At 61.0% G+C, this 20,553-nt stretch overlaps 8 protein-coding genes across 8 annotated transcripts; 5 read left to right on the top strand and 3 right to left on the bottom strand.

Annotated features, from left to right (window-relative positions):
• Positions 1 to 2: 2 nt before the first annotated feature.
• VTJ83DRAFT_3433 (uncharacterized protein) lies at positions 3 to 4,263 on the top strand (the record flags this gene model as incomplete). Its single annotated transcript, XM_071009811.1, has 9 exons — positions 3 to 5; positions 240 to 393; positions 492 to 639; positions 710 to 2,115; positions 2,178 to 2,827; positions 2,889 to 3,046; positions 3,142 to 3,565; positions 3,639 to 4,086; positions 4,154 to 4,263. 9 exons carry the CDS (start codon positions 3 to 5, stop codon positions 4,261 to 4,263), a joined length of 3,501 nt encoding a protein of 1,166 aa, XP_070867311.1.
• A 977-nt stretch (positions 4,264 to 5,240) lies between these two features.
• VTJ83DRAFT_3432 (uncharacterized protein) lies at positions 5,241 to 6,015 on the top strand (the record flags this gene model as incomplete). The annotated part of the gene is made up of 3 exons (XM_071009810.1): positions 5,241 to 5,342; positions 5,478 to 5,573; positions 5,647 to 6,015. The coding sequence occupies 3 exons, from the start codon at positions 5,241 to 5,243 to the stop codon at positions 6,013 to 6,015; spliced, it is 567 nt and encodes a 188-aa protein (XP_070867310.1).
• A 720-nt stretch (positions 6,016 to 6,735) lies between these two features.
• VTJ83DRAFT_3431 (uncharacterized protein) lies at positions 6,736 to 8,312 on the bottom strand (the record flags this gene model as incomplete). Its single annotated transcript, XM_071009809.1, has 6 exons — positions 6,736 to 6,836; positions 6,920 to 7,407; positions 7,539 to 7,738; positions 7,805 to 7,851; positions 7,932 to 7,985; positions 8,069 to 8,312. 6 exons carry the CDS (start codon positions 8,310 to 8,312, stop codon positions 6,736 to 6,738), a joined length of 1,134 nt encoding a protein of 377 aa, XP_070867309.1.
• Positions 8,313 to 9,604: 1,292 nt separating this feature from the next.
• Positions 9,605 to 11,513, bottom strand: VTJ83DRAFT_3430 (uncharacterized protein; the record flags this gene model as incomplete). Its single annotated transcript, XM_071009808.1, has 3 exons — positions 9,605 to 10,608; positions 10,667 to 11,297; positions 11,373 to 11,513. The coding sequence occupies 3 exons, from the start codon at positions 11,511 to 11,513 to the stop codon at positions 9,605 to 9,607; spliced, it is 1,776 nt and encodes a 591-aa protein (XP_070867308.1).
• A 622-nt stretch (positions 11,514 to 12,135) lies between these two features.
• On the bottom strand, positions 12,136 to 12,942 carry VTJ83DRAFT_3429 (uncharacterized protein; the record flags this gene model as incomplete). Its single annotated transcript, XM_071009806.1, has 3 exons — positions 12,136 to 12,426; positions 12,533 to 12,721; positions 12,790 to 12,942. 3 exons carry the CDS (start codon positions 12,940 to 12,942, stop codon positions 12,136 to 12,138), a joined length of 633 nt encoding a protein of 210 aa, XP_070867307.1.
• Positions 12,943 to 13,714: 772 nt separating this feature from the next.
• VTJ83DRAFT_3428 (uncharacterized protein) lies at positions 13,715 to 15,818 on the top strand (the record flags this gene model as incomplete). Its single annotated transcript, XM_071009805.1, has 4 exons — positions 13,715 to 13,792; positions 13,856 to 13,867; positions 13,932 to 15,547; positions 15,620 to 15,818. 4 exons carry the CDS (start codon positions 13,715 to 13,717, stop codon positions 15,816 to 15,818), a joined length of 1,905 nt encoding a protein of 634 aa, XP_070867306.1.
• Positions 15,819 to 16,432: 614 nt separating this feature from the next.
• VTJ83DRAFT_3427 (uncharacterized protein) lies at positions 16,433 to 18,424 on the top strand (the record flags this gene model as incomplete). Its single annotated transcript, XM_071009804.1, has 9 exons — positions 16,433 to 16,488; positions 16,599 to 16,775; positions 16,855 to 16,872; positions 16,956 to 17,022; positions 17,083 to 17,143; positions 17,201 to 17,388; positions 17,460 to 18,084; positions 18,201 to 18,272; positions 18,345 to 18,424. 9 exons carry the CDS (start codon positions 16,433 to 16,435, stop codon positions 18,422 to 18,424), a joined length of 1,344 nt encoding a protein of 447 aa, XP_070867305.1.
• Positions 18,425 to 19,034: 610 nt separating this feature from the next.
• Positions 19,035 to 19,983, top strand: VTJ83DRAFT_3426 (uncharacterized protein; the record flags this gene model as incomplete). Its single annotated transcript, XM_071009803.1, has 2 exons — positions 19,035 to 19,281; positions 19,346 to 19,983. 2 exons carry the CDS (start codon positions 19,035 to 19,037, stop codon positions 19,981 to 19,983), a joined length of 885 nt encoding a protein of 294 aa, XP_070867304.1.
• Positions 19,984 to 20,553: the final 570 nt, after the last annotated feature.

Genomic DNA, 20,553 nt, shown 5'->3' with positions numbered 1-20,553 from the left:
ACATGGTCAGTCCTTTCGCATCCGCACCTTTCAGCAGCCTTCAGCCCCTCCGACCCGCTTTCCTTTCTTCATTCGCTTCCCAACAACACACCCACCACCCACATACACACCCACACACCCACACACCTTGACGGATTTGATCCTTGCACAACATCCGACCGCACCCCCCTTCGGAAGCCGCCAGCATGGAAGACGATTCGGCCGCCCCAACCCAGGCCATCGCTGACTTGACTCTCCAGGACGACCTCCAGAATCCCGGGGCGTCGCCCAACGCCATGGTGGTTGATGGACCCGAGGAGCATGTGGTCGAGCCGAATGGCACCGAATCCGAAGATGTCGCCATCATCAACCCTCCCGATCAGATGGAGACCGACACCCTCCTCGCGAGCGACTGTATGTTACGACCCGCTCCCGCTCCCGCTGACCCCCCGCGGGAACGATCTGCCCCCCTCTCTACGCGGCGCGCTCCCTCTCTGACACCCTCCCTCCAGATGAGGCCATGAAGGCCCATGTGCTTCAACCGCTTCCCGAAGAACCCCGCATCCTCGACGACCAGGTCCACACCTGGACCATCGAGAACTGGAGGACCTGCCCCAAGAAAGAGCACGGGCCGATATTCTACGCTGGAGGCTACCCATGGTACGCATCACCCACAAGCAGCCGCCTGGTACATGGCCTCGACAGGGCTGCTAACCCCTAACCCCCCCAGGCGGATTCTCCTGTTCCCGTTCGGGAACAACGTCCTCGACCAGTGCTCCATCTACCTCGAACACGGCTTTGAACCCAACGCCATCCCCGAAGACTGGAGCTGCTGTGTGCAGTTTGCCCTCGTGCTGTGGAACAAGAACCACCCTCACATCTTTTTCCAACACTCGGCCCACCACCGTTTCACAAAGGAGGAGAGCGATTGGGGGTTCACGCGGTTCTTGGAGACGCGCAAGATGTTCAACACGGTCTGGGAGAACTACGACCGGCCGCTGATCGAGAACGACTCCGCCAACATCAGCGCCTACGTCCGCGTCGTGGAGGACGAGACAGGCGTCTTGTGGCACAACTTCAACAACTACGACTCCAAGAAGGAGACGGGCTACGTCGGGCTCAAGAACCAGGGCGCCACGTGCTACCTCAACTCCCTGCTGCAGTCGCTGTACTTCACCAACGCCTTCCGCAAGGCCATCTACCAAATCCCCACGCAGCACGACGAGAACATGACCAACAGCGCCTACACGCTGCAGAGGCTCTTCTACCAGCTCCAGACGTCCAACACGGCCGTGGGCACGGCGGAGCTGACCAAGTCGTTCGGCTGGGAAACGCGGCACATTTTCGAGCAGCAGGACGTCCAGGAGCTCTCTCGAAAGCTCATGGAGCGCATGGAGGAGAAGATGAAGGGCACCGAGCTCGAGAAGGTGCTCCCCGAGATGTTTAGCGGCAAGATCAAGACGTACATCTCGTGCATCAACGTGCCGTACGAGTCGAGCCGCATCGAGGACTTCTGGGACGTCCAGCTCAACGTCAGCGGGAACGAGAACCTGCTCGACAGCTTCCAGGACTACATCCAGGTCGAGAAGCTCGACGGCGACAACCAGTACTTTGCCGGCGACGAGTACAAGCTGCAGGACGCCAACAAGGGCGTCATCTTCCAGAGCTTCCCGGACGTGCTGCATCTGCAGCTCAAGCGGTTCGAGTACGACATCCAGCGGGACGCCATGATGAAGATCAACGACCGCTACGAGTTCCCGGAGGAGTTTGACGCTTCTCCGTATCTCGACAAGGATGCGGATAGGTCCGAGCCTTGGGAGTACCAGCTGCACGGCGTGCTTGTGCACAGCGGTGACCTGAACGCCGGTCACTACTACGCCTTCTTGAAGCCCAACAAGGAGGGGTGGTGGTACAAGTACGACGACGACAAGGTCACCAAGGCCACCAAGCGCGAGGTTCTCGAGGAGAACTTTGGCGGGCCGTACAAGCTGGCCAACGGTCAGGTGCGGCCTCTTGCCGGCAAGAAGGGACCTCTGATGAGGCCCAACAGCGCCTACATGCTTGTGTACATCCGGAAGTCGAGGCTGGACAAGATCCTGTGCCCGGTGACGGATGCCGACACGCCTGCGCATCTCCGTGAGTTTCTGCCCCCCCGCTCGCACGATGGAAGCCGCCTCGTATCTAACCTGTTCCCGCAGAGAGGCGCTTTGAGGAGGAGTACGCCGCCCGGGAGGCTCGGAGGAAGGAGAGGGAAGAGCAGCATCTGTATCTCGGCGTGAAGGCCATCACCGAAGCGACGTTTCAGCAGCATGGCGCCACCGACCTCACCAACTTCGATGCCACCCCGGACCAGGATCCCGCGGCTCCTAGGTATTACCGCGTCCTGCGCTCGGCGAGCATGAAGGATGTGGTGGCCCAGATCGCCGCCGATCTGGACCAGGACCCGAAGCGGGTCCGCCTCTGGATCATGGTCAACCGGCAGAACAAGACGATCCGACCGGACCAGCCCATCATGGACCTCCGCCCGACCGTCGAAGAGACGTACACCCGCGCCGCGGCTCACAGAGACCAGGCTCTGCGCGTGTGGGTCGAAGTCGCGGAAGAGGTCAATGCCGAAGGAAACCCCGTCTGGCCGACGTACGGCGGGCTGGCGAACGGCGTCGCCGTCGTTAAGAACGACCTGATCCTGCTCTTCCTCAAGTGGTTCGACCCGGAGGCGCAAGCGCTCAAGGGCATCGGCCACGTGTACGTCGGCAAGGAGCGCAAGGTCGAAGAGCTGATTCCCATCATCATGAAGAAGATGAACTGGGAGAAGCTGGAGAGCGATGAGAAGATCCAGATGTGGGAGGTGCGTTGTTTCTCGAGGTCTGTTGGTTGGCAGCTTGGCTCGGAGTCGCTAACCGGAGCAGGAAATCAAACCGAACATGATCGAGGCGCTCAGGGGGAAGCAGTCGTTGAAGGCCGCCGAGCTGCAAGATGGCGATATCATTTGCTTCCAGAGGATCAAGGACCGCAAGTCGAAGCTCTCGCTGAGCGACAAGGGCGACAGACACCCGGCGGATGACGCGTAAGTCTTTGCGGCGTGGCGCGCGCAACCTCAACCCCCCCTCCCCCCCCTTTCTTCTATGCACGAGCAGCAGCTGAAGGGCGTCGTTTGAGCAGGAAATCTCTCGACCGCGCGGAAGATGCTCGGGAATACTACGACTTCCTGCTCAACAAGCGGACGGTCGCGTTCCGGCCGCACCCTCAGAAGTGCGATGCGGAAGCGTACCCGCCGTTCGAGATGGTCCTCAACGGCAAGATGCTCTACGACAGGCTGTCGGAGAAGGTGGGCGAGAAGCTGAGCGTGGACCCGACACATTTGCGGTTCTACACGGTCAACGCAAGCTCCAACAACCCGCGCACCGCCGTCAAGCGTCAGAACCAGACGCTCCATAACATTCTTGTGCCAGCCAACTTTGCGCAGCTCAACATGAACCAGCGCAACGATGCGCTGTTCTTTGAGGTGCTTGATATGAGCCTGGCGGAGCTGGATACCAAGAAGAGCATCCGGCTCACGCTGCTGAGCGAGGGCATCACGAAGGAGGTGAGCTGATCTTGTCGGGACCGCGCGCGCGGTTGTCCACGCCAGACATGTCTGACCCTTTCCGCGTCGTTAGGAGCAATTCGACATCTTGGTGCCCAAGAACGGCCAAGTCTCGGACCTCATCGAGTGCTTGCTCAAGAAGGCCAAGCTCCCCAGCGAGGGCGAGGCCGGGCCCATGCGCATCTACGAGATCAGCAACCACAAGTTCTTCCGCGAGCTGTCTCGGGAGTACCCCGTCATCAGCATCAACGACTACGCGACGGTGATCGCCGAGCGGATACCGCCCGAGGACGTCGAGGTGACGGATCCGAGCCACTTCATCGCGGTGTTCCAGTATCACGTCGAGCCAAGCAGGACGCACGGCATCCCGTTCCGGTTCCTGCTCAAGGAGGGCGAGAAGTTTGCCGACACCAAGAAGAGGCTCGAGAAGCGCATCGGGTTGAAGGGGAAGAGCTTTGAGAAGATCAAGTTTGCGGTGGTCAAGAGGACCCACTTTTCAAGGCCGCAGTATTTGACCGACGGTGGGTGATGTTTTGTCCCAATCGATGCTTTTATGGGGAAGCGGAGTTGAGGCTGACGCCGTCGCAGACGACATTCTTTGGGATCTGGCGGAGCAGGACGACTGCCTTGGATTGGACCACCCGGACAGGACAAGGTCGTTGCGGAACGGCACGGGGGATCTGTTCTTGAAAGGATAGATGGAGGAGAGACGCTGGGGCGCAAGAGAGTGCGAGAGGGGCGGCAGGCATTGGGTTATGCATTCCAAGTTCCGTTGTTTCGCTCGCGCGTTGCACAAACAAGCATGGCAGCAGGCAGGCAAAGCAGGGAAGACTTTTTTCTGTTTTTTTTGGCTTTGGCGTGTTATAGTATCCTCTTGTCTTTTTTTTTCTTACGTCGGTTTCGTCAGTTAGGCAGTCTGCCTGTGGCTGGCTGGCGTCGCTCGGGAATGGTTGCCATCGTCGCTGGTAGTTGTTTTGAGTAGCGTATCCAAACTGGGACAACAGAAGAGAAGTAGGTAAGCAGCAACCCGTCTTGTTGGCCGGGTATTCTGTTGTCTGTCTTGAGGCGGCGCTGGGCTGCGCTGGACGGGACGTGATTCATAGTATGTCTGCTTCATGAGCCATGGTGGTGATGATGCTTCATCATGATAACAATGACGGGCAGCCAAGGTCTCCTCCCCGCTGTTCGTGTCCATGGGGCTCCCTTGTCAAGGAAAAGCGGTGGCGACTGGCAAAATCCGTTCCGGGGTCTCCGATAAGAACTTTTTCGTCTGGGGGAGCCGCTCTGATAAGGAACATGGGCGCATCTCTCCCACTCCACGCCATCGCGTCCAAGGTCTGCACTTCGCTCGCTTCGAGGCGCTATACCTCGAGCCATATCTTGCCGGCGACCACAAACGACAGCCGAGTGCCGCCGACATCGCCTTGGTGCGGAGCTTTTCCTCTTCCCGCCCCGTCCCGCACAACTCAGCTGCCGGGGTCTCGACATCGACCGACCGGCTACACCCCACCGTCCGGAGTGCCGTGTCTGCCCCACGTTTGCCGGGTCCGATATCCAGCGAGGCTCGCGAGCGCTCCATTTCTTTACGAGGACGGCCCATTCGCGCGCCCTACCCTAGCGGACCGCCGAGGACAACCAGCAACCCTTTTCTGCTCCGGCCAGACCGACAGACGCAATGAACTTCCCAGGCACCGGCGGCAGCATCCCCAGGATACCGAACCTGGGGGGTGGGAACACACCGCCGGGGTTTGATCCGAACGATCCCAATGTGAAATGGGTATGCCATGTCCAGCGAACGTGCCGCGCCTCCGAGGTGGAATAGAGAAGAGACACGCAGGCGCTTCCCAAGACACGTCCGGTCTGCTCGGTTTCTTTGCTTGATGAGCGGACGGCTAACCTCGAGGCACCACAGCTCACCAACGCCATGGAATCCTGCTACGCCAAAACCGTCATGAGCGGCGTCGCCGGGTTCGCCCTGGGCGGGTTGTTCGGCATGTTCATGGCCTCCGTACGTCTCCCCGTTGCTCCCATTCCTCCCGTCGACCCCGCACCGCATCTTCCTAACCCAACCCTTCTGACAGATGGCCTACGACACCCCCTACCACGTCCCCGGCGCCCCGGCCGTCCCAGGCGCCGCGCCCGCCGTCCCGCTCTCGGAGCTCCCCCTCAAGAAGCAGCTCGCCCACGGCTTCCGGGACATGGGCCAGCGGTCGTGGAGCACGGCCAAGAACTTTGGCGCCGTCGGCGCGCTCTTTGCGGGCATCGAGTGCGGCATCGAGGGCCTGCGCGCCAAGAACGACATCGGCAACGGCGTCGCCGCCGGCTGCCTGACGGGCGCGATCCTGGCGAGGAACGGCGGGCCCCAGGCGGCGGCGGTGGGGTGCGCCGGCTTTGCGGCTTTTTCGGCGGCGATTGACGCGTGGATGAGGATGCCGAAGGATGAGGATTAGAGGTTGGACGGGTGCGCGTAGGGGTTTTTGGCTGGGGATCTGGGGAGTTGTGTGTGTGTGTATGTGTATAATATTGTTCTATGGACCGAGAGAAAAAAGAAAAAACGGACAGGTGAGGGAGGGGTCTTGTCATGGCACTGGCGTTGGGGTTGGCTTGCATAGATCGGGGAGACGGGACGTCTGCTTCACGGAAGCCGAGGTTGGGTTTCTGGGTAGACGCGCGTGCGTTGACTGAACATCACCACTCAATAGACTCGGGATGGAGAGGCGGGTCGACTGCTCCTGGAAACGGGAGAGATGCAACCTTGATTATGCTTTGTCGCTCGCCGTAGCTCTGGCGCGGCGTCATTGGTATCGTGGTGATGCTGTTGTCAGTTGGTCTTTTGGGCAAGGAGCCGCCGTCGGTGGAATTACACGGTCGTCCTGGAAACGCAGCTCTGAAGGCGACAAGAAAGAAGACCGACACGATCACGCTGCTGCAAGGCGGCATCCTGAGACTTCCGTCAGAGTAAGACGGACTGCTTGGAAGGTGAAAAATAAGTGTACATTCATACGAGCCGGTTCGTTTCTTCCATCGTCCCAGCTCTCCTCATGTCTGCAGTCCTCATCGATCTGCTTTGGGCTTCTCAAGCTTTAGAATCATAACAACAAGGACGAAAACGAGACGTCTCGTTGGTGACCACCACAGCCATCACGCACCCCGCTCACATCATGGCCTCTCTACGATGCCGTCCACACCTGGAAGGCCCCAAACTCCCAGTAGGCATCATGAAAGGCCGATGGCGTCTCCGAGACGTATTGGCGACACGTCTTTGGCGAGCCTGTCGAGCGGTCAGTCCAGCTCCTCGTCTCCCTGGCGCAAGGGGCCATGGCCAAACCAAGACGGGGGAGGGTGGTCACTTACACCCCGACGACTCCCACACCGCCTCGGTGTAGTACCCGCACAGGTCAATGTTCACAATGATGCTCTGGTTGCGAAAGTGCTTGTCGACGTCGCACCGCGTGGCGGGGAAGTCGGCGAGCGGCGCGCCCCACGCGCTCGGGTCCGGAGGCGCGTCGCCCGCCCCCGGCAGCCGGCTCACCGCCGGCGAGGCTGCCCTGGGAAACACCCACACGCGGATCCCCTCGCGGCGCCACTCGAGCGCGACGATGCCGCCGCCGCCGCGGTTGAACTCGGGGCCGAACGTGGCGGGCGGGCCCCGCACGGTGCAGCCCGTGTTGTGGTTGGTGGCGTTGTGGCAGTCGCCTTGGCCCGCGACGCCGGTATGCTCGCGGCGGACGTTTTCCATGGTGCAGCCCTCGGAGGTGTGGAGCGCCATGAGGTTGCCGGTGTTGCCGTGGTTGACGGCCTCCATGATGTCGATCTCGCCGTTGAAGGGCCAGTTGTTGGGGCTGTTGGGTGGTCAGCCACGAGGGATGATGCGGCGGCAGGGAGGATGAGAGCCCGGGGAGGAGGAGGAGGAGGAGGAGGAGGAGGAGGAGGGGGGCGCAGAGCAGAGGCTCCATGGTTTGATGATGCTTACTCCGCGAGCCACAGGGCCGGCCATGTTGCGCACCCGTACGGGGTGTGCTTCACGTCAAAGAGGAACAGGCCGGGCCCGTACTGAGTCTTGGACTCGAGGCGAACCGTGAAGCGGCCCGTCGAGGCGTCGGGCTCGTCGCCAGGCCCGACGGTAGTGTCCACCTTGACGATGACCGTGGTCTCGGTGGCGTAGGTGAGGTTCTGGAGAACGCATCCGTTAGCCGGCGTGGCGGAGGGGAGGGCCCAAGGATCTCTGAGACGACTGACAAACCATCCGGCATACTCGGGATCAACATAGTGCACGTGGCCCCCGGCTGGACAACAGCTGCTGTTAGCTACTGACGGGCGGCAAGATTTCGATCCAAGGAAAAGGGTAGAAAGCGGCTCTCCATACCCGGATCGTAGTCGCGGAAATAGGTGAACTTGTCAAAGAAGGTGGTGCCCGAATCTAGAGACAAGAGTCAGCAACGCGTACCCCTTGAAGGCCGTGGTGCGCCTAGCGAGGCCCTGGTTGGCCTTGTCCCGACGTACAAGTATCGGCCAAGGTGTAGTTCAGCTTGAAGTAGTCTGGATAGCTGTTGTCGCTCCCGTCGTCTGCTCCCCTCGTGGCCCTCACGCCAACAACGGCCCCCACGACAGCCACCACAATCAAGAGGATCACCGTGCTCACAATGAGCCATGCCCTCCTGGTCCACGTCGAGGGATTCCACCATACCCTTTCCTTTGCCCCCTGGACGTCCTCGTACCTCGGGGGGCTTGACTCGCTTCTCCGCATCTTGCCTGGCTGAGTCCTTGGGCTGGCGATGGGACAAACGGATCGGAAGAACAAGCAGAGCAGGTCACAACTACCGGGTCGCACTCCTCTGGCCCAAGGATCCAGCAAGCAGGGAACGACACGTCAAACTGTAACGACGTACGACAAGGCTCTTATACCTGATTAGGCTGTCACAGCACGACCGACTAGGCACCGCTCGCCCCCAAACCCCCAATGCGTTCAACATCATCTAACCATGCTCACCCAGGTACTCGTATCCTGCAAGGATCTTAAACCCCCCCCCCCCCCCTGTTGATCAGGAACGGCAGATACCACGGCCAACAGGCCCGGCGGGCAAAGCATCGTGCAGTCCCTTGCGCCTCGGTATCCATGCGCCACATAACGGTAGGGCTAGTCCGAAGGAGGGTCCAGGACATGGACAGAGGGAGAGACAAGAGACACGTGCTATGACTGGTGCCGCCGGGCGTCTACAGCCCAATGAGCAGGCATGAGCAGGCACTCCATCGACGGGCAGAGAGCCCTTGACCCTCCATCTCGGGCCGTTGAACCCACTCTCCTCGAGGACCTTGTGCGCGCGCGGAAACGGGTGCTGGCGGGTGCTGCGCCACAGAAACCCCCTCAAAGCCGCGTTCCTGAGCAGGCAGGCGGGCAGGCCAGCAGAGATCATCAAGCAAGCAACACGCAATGGATGCTGTGCAATCAGGCCGAAATGAGCCGGTCTTGGGCCAACCAGGGAAACCATGAAGCGGAAAAAGAAGGGGGAGGGAGGGAGGGAGGGAACAAGACGGGCATGAACCGACGGATGGCGGGCTTAGGTTGACACGCACAAAGACCATGCATGCTGACGTTGTGGAGAGAGGTTCCGTCACGCTCGGAACGGTTTGTGTCGTAGGGACGTTCTGTTCCAACAAGACCTCGGACCGACGTTGCAACGCCAAGGACGTATGCTGGGGCGTGTCATATTGAGGGGGCCAAAAATGCGCACGAGGATGGAGGAGGCCAACCTTCGTGGAACATACGACACGAAATGGTATCCGTCCTCAGGGGCCCAGAGTCCAGAGGGAATGGAGACTGAAGAAAAAAAAAAAGTGCGCAGGAACACGATCGTCGAGGGTTCGTTGTTGGGAAGGTATCTCATTCTGGGTTCCAGGACTCAAGGAGTTCCAACCACCAACCCCCCATGAGAGCAAACATTAGAGTAAACAAACCCGCTATGCACGCCGGATTCTAAACCTGTCCTTTCCTCCCTTCCGTAGGGTCCTCCCCCCCATCCCCCCCTCGGTCCCTCTCCCTCACTCGTCATCGTCGTCCTCCACCCGAGTTCTCTTGCTCTGCCTCCCGTCCACCTCCTGCAATCCGTACCCTCTCTTGCCCGAGTCTTTTCCTCCCGTCGAGGTGGTCCCCTTTTGCACCTCGTTCAAAAACTGGTCCACGTTAAAGTCGCCCACCGTATCCTTTTCAAACTGCACCGGTCCCTCCCTGGCCTCCGCCTCGGCCGCGCCCTTGAACGTGCCCCGTCCCAGGGCCTCTCCAAACCTGCTGCCCTTCTGGATCCTCGCCAACTCCCGATCCCCCTCCGCGTCGTCGTAGTCATCGTCCGCGTTGGCGCGCGGGCGGTAGATGCTGCTGATGGCCTCCTGCGCGGCGAACAGGGGCTTGTCGTAGGGATTGTCCTCGTTGAACCCGGCCGCGAAGCCCGAGGACTGGTTGAAGAGGCGCGAGTCGTACATGCTTTCGCCCGAGGCGGTGGGCTTGGCGATGCCGAGGGCGATCTTTTCCGAGATGTCGCGGCCCATTTCTTTGGCCAGGACCTCGGCGCGCCGCTGGGCGCCCATGCGGCCCTGGCGCATCTTGCGCTCGTCCTCGCGCCGCTTCTCCTCGCGGGCGCGCCGGCGCTCGCGCTCCGACTCGTCGGTTTCGGAGCCCGAGTCGGAGCGGCTGTAGGAGCGGGAGCGGGAGCGCGAGCGCGAGCGCGAGTCGGAGCGCGAGCCGGAGCGAGACCGGGACCGGGTGCGGCGCCGGCCGGCGGCGGCCTTTTCGGCGCGGGCCTGCTGAGCGAGCTGGCGGAGGTGCTCCTCCTTCTGGGCCCGCTCCTTCTCGGCGAGGCGCTGCTGCATGAGAGCACGCTGGCGCACTTCCTCTCTGGCGTGCCGATCCGCCATGAAGAGCGCCTCGGAGAACTGGGCGAACTTGTCGTTGATCTGAACGTCCTGGAGACCACGGCCGTCGGCCGCCACTCGCTTGTCGAGGGCAATCGTGAAGCCCTTGGGGTTCTTCCACATCGACACCGCCGGCGCTGCAAGCGTTTGTTAGCAGAGGTTGGCACGGAGACGGGGAGAGAGAGGGCGACTAACGAATGCGCCAGGCCTCTTGGTCTTCGGCGGTGAGCTTCCGGGGCGGGGAGTGCATCACCGGGGGAGGCGGCGACGGCGGGCCTCTCGGGATCTTCTTGTGCTTGAACTTGGGCGGCTCCATCGGATCCTTCTGCCTCTCCACGATCTTGATGATCCTCTCCTGCTTCTTGGAATTGTCGCCCATCTGGGCCGACGGCGTGTACCGCACAAACGTGGGATCCCTCCTCCCGCCCACGTTCACGTTCTTGGGCTTCTGCGCCGCCAGAGCGCTGTTGACGAGCGCGGCCAGCGCGTTCTTGGTCTTCTCGGCCGTGGCGGCCACCTCCTCGGCGCTCGGGCGGGACAGGTCGATGTCGCCGGCCTCGGCGCGCTGGCGCAGCGGGATCAGGTCCTTGAAGGACGCGTGCACGATGCGGTCGCTGCTGTGGCCCTGGCGCGCGATGGCCGTGTAGTCGACCTTGCCCTCGCTGTTGACCTGCACAACCAGCGCGTTCGACTTGGAGGAGCCGTCGTTCTTGCCCCACGGGTACTGCGCGACGGGGATCTCGGGGAACGCGCCGCCATCGCCAAAGTCCTCGGGCGCTCGGGGCCGCCAGCCGGACCGGTTGGGATACGGGGGCGGGCCGGATCGCTGCGGTGAAACGGCGACGGCGTTAGCGACCGGCCGGGCCAACGAGGGCGGGAAGCTCGACCGAGTTGGACATACCTTGAGGACGATCTGGGTCTGGTCAATCTCGCTGGCCGAGACGATGCGCGGGCCGAGCTGCTGAACGCGCGCTTCTTCGTAGTCTGAATCGTTTTTCGGCTTGGGCAGCGCCCGCGCGAGCCCTGTCGCTATTGACGCCATGGCGATCGACTCTGTTTGTGATGATGGAAGGGGATTGCTGAGGTTGACAATGATGAGCCGTAGGCAACATGAGGCCCCCAGGATCAGGAAAAGTTGCAGCCACTGCACGGGCGGAACGTGGCTGGAGCGTGCCGTCGGTGGCGCAGGTCCCCACAAGCCGCCTTCTTATCGGCTTATCGCCACCAAGCCGCCCCAGCATTACTGTGTGCTACACAGTATACACCACCAGACACATGTCATGAGCTTGTGTTGAATGCGTTGCAGACAGAAACCAGGGACGATCAGACAGCCGGTCAGCCAGACAGACAAACATCGTGGTCCGCACAACCACCGTGCCCTACGAAATACGACACACGCAACACCATCTACTGTGGAAGTTTTTGTTTTTCTCCTTGGACCTGTAACCGTGTGCCTAAATCCATCCATCCATCATCACGCCGTCAACGTTGAAGCAAGGACGAACACAGCTACCCACCAAGAGACCGTCCCTCATGAACCATGAATGAAGCCATCCACCCCGATGATATTATCCATCCGGCGCCATATGCAAGACGTGCCAGCTTGGCCCCATTCTTGTCCGGCCACTGCGGCATCGCATTCCTCCCCGCCCCTTCTGCCCCATCTATACGTAGACCTTGCGGGCACCCTGGAAGAAGAAGCGAACGATAAACACCTGGAGGCCGCCCATGCAGATGATGAGAGCGATCTGTATCAGGCTGAAGTTGATGATGCGCGACTCGGTGCTGCGGACGGTGCTGAAGTTGCGGTTCTCGCGGGTGCGGAAGTACTTTTGGTTGCGCGTGATGGTGGTCAGCTGGCCCGAGATCTTGAAGATAGACTCCTCGAGCGTCGACGTCTGTTCCGGGGCAGCGCCCTGCTTCGCCGGCAGCGTGACGTGCGCCTCGTTCTCGACCTGCGTTGGGGGGGTGGGTTGACCGTCAGCAAACAAATAAGAATAGTAAATAAAAAACCTGAAGGGACCCGGGGGATGCGTTGCAGCAAGAAGGGGGGGCTCGTACCGCAATCTCAAAGTCGACAAACTTCTCGGTGTAGGTGCTCATTTCGTTGTTGAAGCAGAACTTGTACTCGCCGACCTCCTTGGCCGTGAACACAAAGTCGCCCTGTCTCTCCTTCTCGCCCTCCATGACGAACCTCCCGTTCGGCCCCGTCACCTTGTAGTTGATATCGAACGAGCCGCCTGCTTGCACCTGCGGGAACGCGTCAGCTGGCTCCTGGCTGCGTTGGGAGGCTTGCCGCCGCCTCGGCCAAAACGTACGGCAAAGTAAAAGGCAATCTTCTCATCCTTCTGCTCCGACAGGGTGTAGAAGCACGCCTCCTCGTTGGGGTTGAGCTTGTATGTCAGGGCCGTGGCCGCCGCCTGGGAGGCCAGCAGGGCCCAGAGGCCGCATTGAAGGAATGACAGTTGCATGTCGAGCGGAGGGGGGCGATGGATTCGGTGTTTGGCGTGGTTGTGACGGATCGAGGGTTGGGGGCTTCGTGGCGGTCGACGGTCGGGTCTTCAGGACAGCTCACCAAGTCGCGACGCCGACATTCACTTTCGCTTCGGGTCTCAGTCGCCAAAAGCCACGGATCCAATGCTGAGAGGCCGGCCAAGCTGTCCAGGGGCGGACCCGCTTTTTTCCACCTTGGCGAAACCGCCGTGACCCTGTTAGCAGTTTACTGTGTAACTGCAGTACATTACTGGGAGGCTTGACCCTGAACCCTGGTCCAGGGTTGGTAGTGAGCCTGCGCTCCCCCAATGCCCCAAATGAGCTGCCCCCGTCGCCTCTCCCCATCCCATCTTGCGTCTCTTGCATCCCTCCATTGGCTGCTCATGCCAGTGACATCAGCGAGTTGCCGTCGACGCTTGACTTCTGAACTCGAGGGTTGCGTCAGGCCAAGCTCCTTCGCTAGCGGGACTCGGTTGGACGAAAGAATCTGGTTTGCTGAATGTTGCCATAGGTAGCTCCAGGTTGCAGCCCCTCCGCTTGCTGGATCTCACCATCATCATATGCGTTCTTCACCATTGACAATCCGCTCGGGGAACGCCTCATTTCTCTCTATGCAGTGCATTTAAGTGATCATACCGATCAAACCTTGTGTTTTTATTTTATCTACAGCTTGTATTGTCTCCTTGGCTTGCTGCATCCGACGTTGGCCTGAGACCTCAGCATCGAGCGCTGTAAGTGAGCACCCGGAGCATGGTGTTATCACAGACCAAGGTCGCAACCGCGGCCTCCGTCGGAATTCGCATCTTGAGCTACATCTTCCTACGATGGGTATGTTTGCGCCCTTCCCGGAGATGCTTCCTAGGCGCAAAGACTAACTCGTGCAAAACCTAGGCGCTGGCTCCTGTAAGAATCTCGCGTCCCTCTCTCTCTCCCGAGGCCCCGGGCTGTAGGTGCTAACGCGTCCTAGTTTGCTCCGACCCTCATCTTCTCCCTCTTTGCTGTTTATCTCGCTGCATTCATCTCGGGCTATCGGAACGAGCCCCGGTACGAGCTTGTTGATGAGGTGGATGTGACGGTCAAAGAGACTCTCGTCCGAGGCGAGGCAACCCCTGACAGCAGCGACCGCACGCCGGAAGGCGATTCAGAAGTCGTTGCCCAGGATGTCACCATCCAGGAGACCCTGTCTGTCGAGCCTCGGCCGCTGAACCCCCTGAAGACGCTGCTGTCTGGCGCCCCCAACCCCCGGAGCCTCGCTCTTTCTCTCGCCACGCTGGCGCTCAACGTCCTCGCCGTCGCCTTCGTGGCCGACCGGCTGTTCCGCGAGCGTTTCTACGCGGCCGAGGACCTGTCCTTCGTCCGGGTGGGCTACGTCTCCGAGACCGAGGCCAAGCTGGTCATTCGCGAGCCCGACCAGACCAAGATGCCCGTCAAGGTCGAAATCCGCATCAAAGACCCCCAGCCTCCGTTCGAGAACCCCCGGTGGCAGGACGTCGGCGGCGTGAGGTGGACGCTCGACGAAACCGACTACACGGCTGTCCTCCCGATTCCCCTTCGGCCCTCCAAAAAACGCGTCTTTGAATGGCGCACGTCCAACAACCACTCGGGCGAATTCGCCGTCCCACCTCCCGTCGGCCAGGCCGACGACACCAACTTCGGGCCCTTCACCTTCCTCGCCACGTCCTGCATCGTCCAGAGGCTGCCTTACAATCCCTTCGACCACCCGCTCGCCATCCCCGGCATGCGCCACCTCGCCAGGGTCCTCCCCTCCCTGAACGCCCAGTTCATGCTCTTCCTGGGCGACTTCATCTACGCCGACGTACCCCGCTACTGGGACAAGTCCGTGTCGTACTACCGCCAAAAGTACCGCCAGGTCTACGCGTCCCCCGACTGGCCCGCCGTCGGTCAGAACCTGAGCTGGATCCACGTCCTCGACGACCACGAGATCGCCAACGACTGGTCCGCCAACACCACCGGCGCCTACGCCGCCGCCATCGCGCCCTTTGACAACTACCAAGCCGCCGCGAACCCGCCGCGGGCCCGCCGCGCCCCGGCCGACACGAGCTACTTCCAGTTCACCCAGGGGCCCGCGAGCTTCTTCCTCCTCGACACGCGCACGCACCGCTCCTCCAACGCCCTCCCGGCCGACGACGCCGACAAGACCATGCTGGGCGAGCGGCAGCGCGAGGACCTGCTCGCCTGGCTGAAGCGGCCCGAGCCCAAGGGCGTCAAGTGGAAGATCATCGCCTCGTCGGTGCCCTTCACCAAGAACTGGCGCGTCGACACGTCCGACACGTGGGGCGGGTTCCTTGCCGAGCGGCGGGTGCTGCTCGAGGCCATGTGGGATGCCGCCGCGCGCGGGGTCGGCGTGGTGGTGCTGTCTGGGGATCGCCACGAGTTTGCCGCCACCAAGTTCCCGCCGCCCCCGCCGAGGTCCCGCGACGAGGAGGGCCAGGAGGGAGGCGCCGGCGAGGGGAGGTGGAGGGAGACGGACGCGGTGTGGGAGTTTTCGGCCAGCCCGCTGAGTCAGTTTTACTCGCCTGTGCCGTCGTACCGGCAGCAGGACGAGGAGGATGTTTTGGTGAAGTGAGTCGTTGTTTTGTCTTGCTTGCGCCTTGGATGTCAAGCACCCAGAGATGCTAACGGAGCCCTCCGCAGGTACATCTACAAGGGCAACTCCAAGTTTGGCGCCATCACCATCGAGAACCTGGAAGGCGGCCGCCAGAGCAGCCTCAAGTATCGCCTGTATGTCGACGGTGAGGAGGTTTGGAACACCATGATCCTGTCGCCGCTGCCGCGCGAGACGAGCAAGGTGGGTTCGGGTTCCTTTTGGGATAGGTTCAAGTTTGGTGCGTAGGAGAGAGTTATACTAGAGCGTGGGAGAGAGAGCTACATGGGAAAGGGGTCTTAGACGCAAGGAGTAGCTAGGAGGGGGTCAGGGGTGGGTTTCGATACGGTGTCTAGGTATGAAATGGAGTTCGAGGGGTAGTTGATTGCTTGTTTTATGGGATTCACGCTCCATTTCGATCAATTCATCATGGTTCTCCAAGGATGGCTGTAATTAGCTGTTGTTGTTACATGTATCGCCCATCCAACCATGTCGTCATGTATCCGGGAGCATTTTCCTCCTTCTCCCATTTCTACCCGTCTTGATCCATTCATGATGCGCTTGTTCAGCATGGTGAAACGTTCGGCACACTTACCACCAGCGCTTTGCTGGAATGTCTCACCTGATTGCCTCCCTCCTCTCGGAGAGCTCCGCCCTGCCGAGGTTCCGCGAGCTGCCCCCCCCCCCCCCCCCCCAGATCTTGGCGTATGATTGCAGCGGATATCTTCGGAACGACCCGCTCTCTTGCTCTTACACACTCACACGCACACACATCATTCACAAGCGTTTCTCGGTTCGCTCTCGGTTGGTGATTTTGGTAATAGACGAGGATATAGAAACAGCATTTATAGACCAGCCATACGATGAGGTATCTTCACGCACTGAGGCCGATTGCCTCCCGGCGCGGGGCTCTCCCGAGGTAAGTGGCGCCGTTCCATTTCGCGAGGCCGTGTTCCTTCTTGGAAGAGAGAGCGGGGAGCCGAACGATCCGTATGCTAACCGCCAACCAATTCCCATGTGACCACAAAGGCCGCCTGCTTTCCGGCCGGCGTGCTACTTCTCGTCCCCAAGTGCTCTCCAGCTCCGACGACAGCATTCTGCTGCCGCGGCGGCGGCACCGTCCTGCGAGATCCACAAGGATGGGCTCAAGCTCAGCCTGCCGGCGGACCTCGCGATGGCTGGGGCGAAGCAGCAGAGGGACAAGCTGTGAGTCGGCTGATCAGGCGGTTGGAAGAGGCGAGGGCTAACGCTTGGGCCTGTTCTCTCCTCTCCGGGGGTGGGATAGCTCGTTCATGTGGCTTCGGTGAGCCCCCGGCTCCGTCGAATCCGTGCTGTTCGCTGGCTGCGGACCGGACGGGCGGTTCTGACCAGGTCTCCATTCCGTAGGGACAACTGCCGCTGCTCTCAATGCGTGAACCAAGATACCACGCAGCGGGCCTTTGCGACGTTCCAGGTATGGAGAACCGGGCCGTAGAGATTGCCGGGTCCCTGTGGGCTTACTTACAGAAACCAGATACCTGTTGATATCCACCCCGTCGAGGCGCGCGCGGACCAAACCGGGGTGCGTGTGTCGTGTACGTCGCCGAGGTCGGCTGGTTCGCAGGCTGGTGACCGCTGACGCCGCCTTGCAGGGTCCGATAACCACCAAAGCCAATACGCGTGGGACTTCCTCCAGCAATACCTCTACCACGGGCGACGAAAGGAAAAGACGGTCACCAAGGCTCTCTGGGGCGCCGAGATCGCAGAGAACCCCCCGACCGTGCCGTACGAGGATGTCATGGCCGGCGACGAGGGCGTGGCCCGGGTGACGGCGAACCTGGTAGGGTTCCCCCTCTGACGAGATGCCCACGACCGAGCTTTCGTTAACCCCCCAACGCCGCACCGTCCCAGATGGAATCCGGCCTCTGCTTCGTCAGCTCCGTCCCGCACGACGACCCCTTCAAAACCAAAAGCCTGCTCGAGCGCATCGCCTTTATCCGCGAAACCCACTACGGCGGCTTCTACGACTTCACGCCCGACCTCGCCATGGCGGACACTGCCTACACGAACCTCGCGCTCCCCGCGCACACCGATACCACCTACTTCACCGACCCGGCGGGCCTGCAGGCCTTCCACATGCTCTCGCACAAGCCTGCCCGGGAGGGTGGCGAGTGCTGGGGCGGCGAGTCGCTTCTCGTGGACGGCTTCCGCGCGGCCGCGGTGCTGAAGCAGGAGGACGAGAAGGCGTACGAGGTGCTCTCGCGCGTGGGGCTGCCGTGGCACGCGAGCGGGAACCCAGGCATCACGATCGCGCCCGACAGGCTGTACCCGGTGCTGGAGCACACGGCGTCGGGACGGCTGCACCGGGTGCGGTGGAACAATGACGATCGCGGCGTGGTGCCCCTGACGTCCGAGTCCCCGGAGGGGACCGAGATCTCGGCGGATGAGTGGTACGCCGCCGCCCGGAAGTTTGATGAGATTCTCCGCAGGAAGGATATGGAGTATTGGTTCCAGCTGAAGCCCGGGAGGGTTGTTAGTGAGTATCCCCCGGCGCTTTGCCCCTCTTCTTCATCTTTTTTTTTTTTTTTTTTTTTTGCTTCATTTTTATAAAATGATTCGTGTATGTTTTTTTTACTCTAACACCGAGGACAGTCTTTGACAACTGGCGGGTGCTTCATGCGCGCGCAGCGTTTGAGGGCATCCGGCGGATGTGCGGAGCTTACAGTGAGTCCCCTCCCCTCTCAGCGAAACAGCAAGAGATCGTGCTTCGAGAGCAGCGACTGACACGCGGAATAGTCAACCGGGACGACTGGATCTCGAGGTGGTTGAACACAAACTACCCGCGCGAGGAGGTCTTGGATGCTGTGAGGGGTTGAGGGCTGAGGTCCGTGGGCCGTGGACCGTGGGCCGTCAGGTACCAATGAGTGGGAACACGGCTGCAGGTCGAGGCACGTAGATGCCACCCAACAGCATCCTCCCCGCCGTGCTGGGGCCTGGCCGAGAGCTGTGGGTTGGCATCGGATAGGTTCATGGAAACTTGGCTCCGCTAAGAATGGGATCGGAGGCTTGGAAAGGCTCGGAGAGAGGACCAACTACCCGCCTGACCCCTCACGAACCGCCCCGCAAACAAACTCAAAGTACGGTATGGTACAAAGAGCCCAATGAAGCTTCGGTCATGACGCTCTGCACCCCCCCCCCCCCCCCCCCAAAGACGGACACAACCTGGAATCCGCCCTGCTTGGGTGGCTTGTAACTATTCTCCATTCCCTTTTACGCCCTCGGAAGACGATCCGGTTTGCGGAGCATGGCCGCGCCAGCGGGGGATCCATTTGCACCGAGCAGACAGCATCGTTGGAATGAATGGGGATTCAGGTTCCACCTCTCCTGAAGCGGACGTGGGCTTTAACCCTCCCGTTTCTGCCGGTGCAAAGCCCCCAGCGCTGGCTCTTCTTTCTGTTGGATCACGTAGAATAGAGAGCCTACAACATGGTCGAAATCCGTGACGGCAAGTTTGCCCACGACGCCACGGCGGCCCCTCGGGCCAACCGGGTGTTGCCCCTGTTCTCCCTCCAGGGCAAGACCGCCATCGTCTCGGGCGCCACCACCAACATCGGGCTGGCTGTCGCGCAGGCGTTCGCCGAGGCCGGCGCCAACGTCGCCATATGGTACAATTCCAGGAAAGAGGAGGCCGAGAGGTCGGCGGCAGAGGTCGCCAGCGAGTACGGCGTCAAGTGTGAGTCGGCCCCACCCCGGCTCCCTCTCTCGCTCGCCGTGCGCTCTCTCTAACCCATTCCCAGGCCAAGCCTACCAAGTCGACGTGAGCTCCTACGACGCCGTCGCGGCGGCCGTCGACGCCATCGTCCGCGACTTCAACGGGCGCCTCGACATCTTTGTGGCCAACGCCGGCGCCGTCTGGACCGAAGGCCCGATGCTCGACGGCTCCCTGTCCCTGTACCGCAAGGTCATCCAGACCAACCTCGACGGCGTGTACTTTTGCGCGCGCGCGGCCGGCCAGCACTTCCGCCGCCAAAAGCTCGAGGGCACCACCGTCACCGGGGCGCCCCTCGCGAACCCGCCCTTCACGCAGGGCAGCTTCATCGCCACGGCCAGCATGAGCGGCCACATTGTCAACATCCCGCAGCTCCAGACGTCGTACAACGCGAGCAAGGCGGCCGTCGTCCACCTGTGCCGCAGCCTGGCGGTCGAGTGGGCCGGGTTTGCGCGCGCCAACTCGGTCAGCCCCGGGTACATCAACACGAGCATCTCGGACTTTTGCCCCCGCGAGATCCGGGACGTTTGGAAGGACAAGATCCCCATGGGCCGGGAGGGCGAGGTGGGCGAGCTGAAGGGTGCGTATTTGTATCTGGCGAGCGATGCGGCGTCGTATACCACGGGGTCGGATTTGAAGGTCGACGGGGGGTATTGTGCGCCGTGACGCAGCCTTGTTCCAGCCAACTTCCAGGAGCCAAGTAACTCGTTACATAAATACTTGTTGTATTTTCCATGACCCTTTTTTTTCCCCTTCCCCTCACACCAGAGCGCTGGCCAGCCAAAAAGGGACATGCGGCGAAACCAGCATCCACAACGGAAGAGCGCCAAGCAAGAAGCCCAGAAGGCTGAGGTGCAGACCGCGCCTTGGATTCTTGAGAAGAAAGTGTAATTTCGTCGTTGAGCACAAGACCCCCACCCCTTTACCTGGCTCCCCCCTGAACGTTGGGTCCAGCTGTCGTTCTACGTACATATAGTACTGTATGAGTACTTCGTGGGTATACGCAGTACGGTGTTGGAGCCAGCAGGGGATTTTGTTCTTGGGATCTCTAGGACTGGTGGAAGAGAAGAGGATGGCCCTGTCGTTTGCTCCATGTCCTTTCTGCAACATGGCAGTGGTTATTACATAGTAGATTCGTTATTAGTGAACATGCTTGTACAGGACCCCACTGTTTCCCATGTAATTACGCTAACTTGCGTACGCAACGATGAAACTCGAGCAGAACCCCGCCCCGCC

Source organism: Remersonia thermophila, chromosome 3, assembly GCF_042764415.1.
Source record: "Remersonia thermophila strain ATCC 22073 chromosome 3, whole genome shotgun sequence".
NCBI classification, from domain to species: domain Eukaryota; kingdom Fungi; phylum Ascomycota; class Sordariomycetes; order Sordariales; family Chaetomiaceae; genus Remersonia; species Remersonia thermophila.
The sequence above is the reverse complement of the archived record's forward strand: the minus strand, read 5'-3'. Positions and strand labels throughout refer to the sequence as shown.